Below are 7,462 nucleotides of genomic sequence, written 5' to 3'. Positions count from 1 at the left end.
TTCCCTCCTCCTCAGAGCAGGGGCCTCAGCATCGGCCCCACTCTCCCCACCACTGAAGAACAGGAGGTTAACTCGTTTAGTTAAAAGCCCAAGTAGGCAAAAGCCTCTAAAATGAACACCACCTCTGCAATTGACACCGCTATGGTTTACAAAACACAAGGCGATTGATCGACCAGTCCCCTCCAGCTCATCACAGTGAAGGCTGCCAAGGCACCTCTCAGCATGCAGGCACTTCGCAGATCACAGTAGAGCAGTTCCTTTGGTTATTTCAGCCAGCTCCAATCAAAACTCTGAAAGAAGCAAGGAAACAAGTGAAGTGTAGGAAACCTCTACTGAACGTGCATTTCTGAGGTAGCGACCAAAGGACTTGCTAATGATCCAGCATCTCCCTCGTCTCAAGAGAAGCACACTGATCATACGAGGAAAGGCCAAGAGAGCTGGGTCTGCTTAGCCTGGAGAAGAGTGAGGGGAGATGCCTGTATTAAAAACAGTGTAACCAGCAGGTCCAGGGAGGTGATCATACCCCTGTACTTGGCACTGGTGAGGCCGCACCTCGAGTGCTGTGTTCAGTTCTGGGCCCCTCACTAGAAGAAGGGTGTGGAGATTCGCCAGCGTGTTTAGGGAAGAGCCACAAGGATGGGGAGGGCTCTGGAGAACAAGCCTGATGAGGAGCGGCTGAGGGAACTGGGCTTGTTTAGCCTGGAGAAGAGAAGGCTGAGGGGAGACCTCATCACCACCTCCAACTGCCTCAAGGGAGGTTGTGGAGAGGTGGGTGCTGGGCTCTTCTCCCAGGTGATGGGGATAGAACAAGGGGAAACGGCACCAAGCTGTGCCAAGGGAGGTTCAGGTTAGAGATAAGGAGGAAGTTCTTTACTGAGAGGGTCGTCAGAAGCTGGAACAGGCTGCCCAGGGAGGTGGTGGAGTCACCATCCCTGGATGTGTTTAAAGAGCGGGTAGATGAGGGACTTAGGGATATGGTTTAGTGGGTAGACAGGAACGGTTGGACGTGATGATCTCAGAGGGCTTTTCCAACCGAGCGGTTCTGTGATTCTGTGAGATCTCATTAGTGCTTATAAATATCTAAAGGGCAGGTGTCAACAGGATGGAGACAGACTCTTTTCAGTGAGGTGCCCTGTGACAGGACAAGGGGCAACAGGCACAAACTGGAGCAATGGAAGTTCAAGCTCAACATGAGGAACACCCTCTTCACTGTGAGGGTGACAGAGCACTGGCACAGGCTGCCCAGAGAGGTTGTGGAGTCTCCTCTGGAGACATTCAAAACCCGCCTGGACACTATCCTGTGCAACCTGCTCTAGGGGGACCTGCTCTAGCATGGGGTTGGACTAGATAATCTCCAGAGGTCCTTTCCAACCCCTACCTACTGTGATCTAACAGCTGAAAAGCAGTCTCAAAATTTCATGACTCAGTTTGCCCCTGATACAAAATCTCCTTATTTATTGCAGCACTCAGGCACGTCAGACTGTGCTCACTTTGCAAATTACATTTTGTGCTTGCACAAAACCTATCGCTGGTAGTGAAGGAATACAAATGAAAAAGAAGGAAAGAAAGGCTCCGAGTCAAATGTATGCAAGAAAAGATAGAAGGCTGCAAGAAAAAGGGGAAAGAAACCAAACATAACAAAACAGGTGCTGATCTGCAGAGTGTGATTCCACAATAATGAATAATCTTTCTGGGCTACAACAGACAGCTGCTGCACCTTGGAACGAGAGACAGGAGAGCACAGAGACGTGAATGATGAACAGGTAGGGAGCCAGGCATACGGCTTCTCTCTCATCTCCAGCCACAGCAAGGAGACAAGACAAGAGAGAAGATTGTATGACACAACTGATACCAACCCTGTCAGAACGGAACAAAGACAAAGCAAGCATTCATCAACCAATGGATGAAGACCAGGGCATGTATAATAAAGGCTGTTTTCCCCACCAACATAATTACTTTGCCTTAAACAGCAGCTAATTCCATTTCCCCATTCGTATTGCTCAACCCCTTATTACAGTGTCATCTGCAACTCCCACTAGTAAGTTTGCATTTCATCATCCCAAATAACAGTAACTCCCATAAACTCTCAGTTCACTGTTTACTATTATTCATAAACATTAGAACATTAAAATGTTTATGAATTATAAGAGCTCCATTTAATCAACCACCTTCATTTCCCCAACCCTCTCTTCCTTGTTACTTCAGCAGATACGATTGGTAAACAGCTTTCACTTTTTTATCCTGTGAGAATGGAAGTTATCCCTAAGGACACCTTGAAGAAGCTTTTTGAAAATCCAAGTTACAGCATATTGGTGGATCTTTGACTTCTTTACAGGACTGCAATAAATTTGTGAGACAATCCCACGTCAACAGAAGCTGTGTTGACTCGTCTCCATTATAAGCAGGTCAATCTACTTGCCTAATTGTCCTTTTCTCATTATATTTATACAGGTGCTCCTATGATACAGCCTCTCAAATCAGCTGAGAGCCTCTTTTTTAAAAGACCAGTATTCTGTGGTGCTCTTTGTTCTTCTGGTAATGGGACTCTCTTGAGCAGTAACTTACTGGCCTCAATTAGCAGTTCAGGAGCAGAGCTTCAGACTGGACCAAATGTCTGGGTGATCGTTATCTATATTTGTCATTTCTTGCTATTTCCAATACCAATTTGTGCAAAGAGCCTTCTTAGGGCTCTCTCCAGCCCCACTTCGGCCACAGGGAGAGATTCAGTTAATGATCAGGAAAGGGCTCTGGAAATTAAGAACCCTGCCCACTCCGGTGCAGGGACACGAACCATGACTCTCCACAGTTGAGAGTGCAACCGGCATTTGGAGCAAGCTCTATGGGCCAAGGGGTCCCACAAACAGCCCACTCAGCTGGCACTAGCAGCAAGTGCTACTTTCCATAGCAACTGGCATGTTCACGGAGTCCAGGTGGGATGACAGACATAACACGCCAACCACAGCGATTCACATCATCACAAATGACCCTAATTTAAGTTCTCCACAGCCCCAGAGCACCCTGCTGTGGCTCTTGGAAATAGCAGGTCCTCAGAGATATGTCAGACTTACCGCTATGCTGTTGTTCTGCTCCTGTCTCACCTCCTGCAAAATACTGCTAAAGAGTTCGAGGTAATTCAGATTCTCTTCTATCACATGGATAAAATTTTCCCTGCAGAGAAGGGAAAGCACAGGATGACAGATTTAAAACACAAAGGAACAGCAACGTCAAAAGGCTCTGCACTGGGGAAGGGAATAAAAGAATAAGAAACAACAAACTAACTAATCAAAACACTGATTTACAGGAGTTGTCTGCAATTGTAGGAGCTACCTTGTAAGGCACAAGAACATGCCACGAGGTGGCGTCCTGCAGATCCTCACCCTGGAAGTGTGGATTTGCTCTCCTTCCCTATGGAGGAACTGCACAAACCACACTGAAATTCAGCCTTTCTGGAACATAGGAAGTGAGTCGAGTACCAGGGGCCTGAAATCACTGCCCATTCCCTATAGGTTTACATCTTTTAACTCCTTGTATAATGCCTCCCACAGCGATGCCATGGTTCAGAGAGGAACTCAGAGGCAATCTAAAGGCACCTCACTCAGGAAAGCACCTAGTAAAGGGTGATCTCCCCACATTACTCAGAGGCGAGAACTACCCTGCAGCACTGGACAGAAAAGAGGAAGCAGAAAAGGTTGCTCAAGATTTCAGAAAAATCAACTGACTTACAGCAAAAGCCTGCTTAGAAATTGTGCATCTTCAGAACCTAGGTATTTTTCTGACCACCCAAAAAGAGAGAGATGCCTAAATGGTTTGGATGCCAGCATCCACAACCCCTGCCCCAGCCCCCGCAAAACCAGCACTGCCGCTGATCAAAGGCTGGGCAGTCTTTGAGGGGCATCTTCCCTTCTGCTATGCTAACTAGAAATAAATTTGCTAAGGAAGCAAAGAGAAAAAGCCCTCAGGGTTCCTGACAATGCAGTTTAACTCACCTGATTTATCTGGGACTTGCACCAGAACTTGGGCACAAAAAGAAACTGCGTTTTGGCTCAAAATCTCTCTGCTGGGTTTCTGTATGGCAAAGGTACGTTACTAAAACTCCAGTCAGGAGTTGAACAATGTTGCCATCAGAGACATTGTTCAATATGCCAAAATTCCCACTGCCCAGTGGCATATTCCATATCCAAAAGCCACCCCATGGGACGTGGTGAAGAGTGTATGCGTACAAAATGACTACACTGACTTCTGCAGCTTCCTTTCCCAGCAGCTCTTACCCATCATCAGGAGTTGCCACAGATGACAGAGGGTGAGGTACGTTCCCTGAGGAGCTCTGTGGGAGCCATGTGGCTGCCGGAGTTGAGGCCGTCCCTTCCAGGCTGGAGCTTACCAGCGATCGGGAAGAGCTCTGAGTCTAGAAAAAAAAGAAATTCATCTGCTGTGATGGACAAAGGAAGAATTTATCCAGGGTTAATTATTCTGCAGCCTGTGGCTGGCAAGTTGACACAACCTTCCACAGCTCTGCAAACAGCTACCAAGTAACTTTGCTTGTAAGTCACCTGTGTTGCACAGGGCATGTCTTCTACACTGAAGAATTAGTGCCATGTCCTAAACTGTCAGTCATGCACAGGAGGAACTCTCCTGACAGGGGAAAGATATAAACAGCAGCCAGCACTAGACATTCAGGGGACATAAGAACAAGGCATGTGGCATGGCAGACCTGCCATGCTCCAGCCATCAGCGATTTGCAGTTTGATCACTTACTGGAACCACGGACTCTTCTATTTGGCTTCTTTTCCATGAATTTGTCTACCCACTTTCTAAACCTGTGTCAACTCTTAGCATCTCAAACTTCCCTTCTCTACAGTAAAAATCAACCATTGAGTGGAAGTTATCCCGTTTTGGTTTGTTCTGAGCTGGTCTCTTCAGAGTTTCATTTGATGTCCCCTGACTCCTGCACTGGAAGGAAGGGCAAACGAGTAGTCCAAAAGCTACTTACGCAAGCAATTTTCAGTAAATGCCATATCTCCCTTTGTCTTTTGCCCTGTATCTGCATCACTGAGTTGTCAGCTTCCTTGATGTTATTTAGAGCCACTTCAATCTTGGGAAGCAAGTCAATGATCTTCTGCTTGCAGCCCAAGAGCTTGCTATAATAAAAACCAAACACAAAGTTACTTTCCAGCTTGCACGGCAATAGCTCTGGCAAAACCAAAAGCCTCATCTTGGGATTCAAGAAAAGTTCTTTAACAACACCCTTTCTCACCACAGCACTGTGACAGCCACAGGTACAAAACCTGTGAGACTGGAGGGACCCCTGGACTCTTCCAAGTCCAGTTAAGAAACAAAATGCAAATGACACTACTATGAATACCCACAGTACAAACTCTTCTTATTTGAAATGCAGAAGTGGATCCTGATGACAACACAGTACAGCAACTCAGCCTTGGTGTTTTATCCATCTTCTCTGGTCTGTGTTGGTCTCTGCAGGCTGACCATACCATAGCTAATAACTTATTTTATGGGATCTACTAAGCATAAGCAACACACGAAAATAAAATTAAATCATGCTTTGCTGACTACTGAGTCTGTAGGACATTTTTCTGAGCTACTCGAAGAATTAACAAATTAATGAACAAATCACTGTGGTATCATCTTAGTTGTCCCACTACTTCTTTTTTTCCTTACGATTTTAATTCCAGCCTAAACACCAACAGAATTTGTCTCACTTCAAAGTGAACTTGTGGATGGCATCAGTACAAGCCATTGCATTCTCCTCCCCCTCCCCGTCAGCTGAACACGTTAGCTATATGTTTTAAAAAATAAATAGAAATTCAATACACACACAAAGGAGCAGAATTAATACTGCTACGAGAAGCATATACCTGTGGATGGAGCTTCTGGGCTCTGATCTCCATCGTTTTCCCCTCTCATTTCCCACTACAAAGCTACAAATACTGCAAGTTACATTTGTTTGGGGTTTTTTTTGTTTTGTTTATCCTGCATAAAGTACCTGAGATGACCGAAGAGCTCCTTGAGAACCCGGTCTTGGCTCTGTACTGTCTGCACAATAACCTTCACCATGTCCGTGCTGTCACTGTAGGCATGATCTGGAAGGGCCACCAATCACCACATTAGTAAAATGCTCTTCAGCAAGGAGCCACTCTGGACACAAACGCCCAGAGTCAAGGAAAGATATGGCTTAACAAGTGCAGCAAACAAACTGAAACACAATGAAACACTTCAAAATCTGTCACAATCTCTCATTAAGCACAGCTTTTCCTTAATGTCTCTCCTCTCTGCAGTCACGTACACAATTCCAGCTACTCTTGCTGTCTAGGTACTGGCTTCAGTAAGGACTGCAGGGAACTGCCAAATGCACAAGTAACTCAATCTTTCCACTCAGCAGTTGCAATGTTCAGAACATAATAATCCCCAAACATGGGGCTCACTCCAGTGTAATTAAGAGAGGAGGAGTGGGAGAAAAGATTGTCCTTGGGTTGGAGCAATGACAGGAACAGCAGTTCCTGTGTCTGGTGGGAGTAAAGCAATAGTACAGGTGGCAGGAAAAAAGGTACAGAAAACTGAAAGACAAACCCAGGGCTGAAGAACAGGACTAAAAGAATTTGGAAAGCTCTACATCCAGCAAAAATAATAAATCAACTTAAGGTATGCCCTTGAGCCTGGTTAACTCTAATGTAATCATGTGCCTTCTCCTGCTAAACACTATTTGCTGGGTTTGAGTTCAGAAAAGTTAATCATGGGATATGCATGTGAAAAAGTCTTTGAGGCATCTCCTTCCATACCTGGAGGTCTTGTTTTTAACTGCTTGTACAGGTCTATGGCTCTCTGCTCCCTTTAAAAAGAAGAAAATTATTCACACATGTATCAACAAGCAGGTGACTCGAAAAGAAAAAAAAAAAGCAGAACAATTAAGTTACGCCTTGGTGAACCTCACACAGTGGAGCTGTCACCTTCTTCTATAGCTGGTATAGAAGTATGACATTTGGAACACAGAGATGGTCTTTCCATGATGGAAACCAACTCTTCCCTCAAAGCTGTCTCTCCTTTCCTCTGCTCATGCATTTTCTTCTCAGATAACCATACCAACTGGAAGTTATTTTCTGTTTCAGATTTCCACATGGCTCAACTGTGTTTTCTTTCTGTGGTATCCTTAATTATGAAAGCTTCGTTTTTGTGACTATAGGTACTTCACAACTGCCTGAGAAATCCTTGTTACTGTTCTGCAATTTTTTCCTGAATTTTATAATGGTATTCTGCAGAGAGAGCGCTGTCTCACAAACAAGAGGGGAGTGTTTGTCTTCTTCCCATTAAATAAATGTTACTTCTTTCAAATATTTCAAAAGCAGCCAAACATTGAAGCTTCCACCCTTGAATGAATTTTCACAGTTCTAAATCAAAAGTCTGTCAGAAACAAGTAGGGGTTTAGCCAGTTCTCACTCTGCTTTTGGGC

The 7,462-nt window shown here is 45.0% G+C and overlaps 1 protein-coding gene across 1 annotated transcript in view; it reads right to left on the bottom strand.

Annotated features, from left to right (window-relative positions):
* Positions 1-263: 263 nt before the first annotated feature.
* The window catches only part of CHUK (conserved helix-loop-helix ubiquitous kinase), a gene marked incomplete at its 5' end in the record, with an annotated part of 20,586 nt that continues 13,387 nt past the window's right edge, over positions 264-7,462 (bottom strand). The window contains 6 exons of the mRNA XM_010192273.1: positions 264-290; positions 3,069-3,168; positions 4,269-4,405; positions 4,991-5,138; positions 6,002-6,098; positions 6,795-6,844. Coding sequence (XP_010190575.1) covers positions 264-290; positions 3,069-3,168; positions 4,269-4,405; positions 4,991-5,138; positions 6,002-6,098; positions 6,795-6,844 — 559 coding nt within the window. The remainder of the gene's footprint in view (positions 291-3,068; positions 3,169-4,268; positions 4,406-4,990; positions 5,139-6,001; positions 6,099-6,794; positions 6,845-7,462) is intronic.

Source organism: Mesitornis unicolor, unplaced genomic scaffold (assembly GCF_000695765.1).
Source record: "Mesitornis unicolor isolate BGI_N332 unplaced genomic scaffold, ASM69576v1 scaffold3739, whole genome shotgun sequence".
Classification (NCBI taxonomy): Eukaryota; Metazoa; Chordata; class Aves; order Mesitornithiformes; family Mesitornithidae; genus Mesitornis; species Mesitornis unicolor.
The sequence above is the reverse complement of the archived record's forward strand: the minus strand, read 5'-3'. Positions and strand labels throughout refer to the sequence as shown.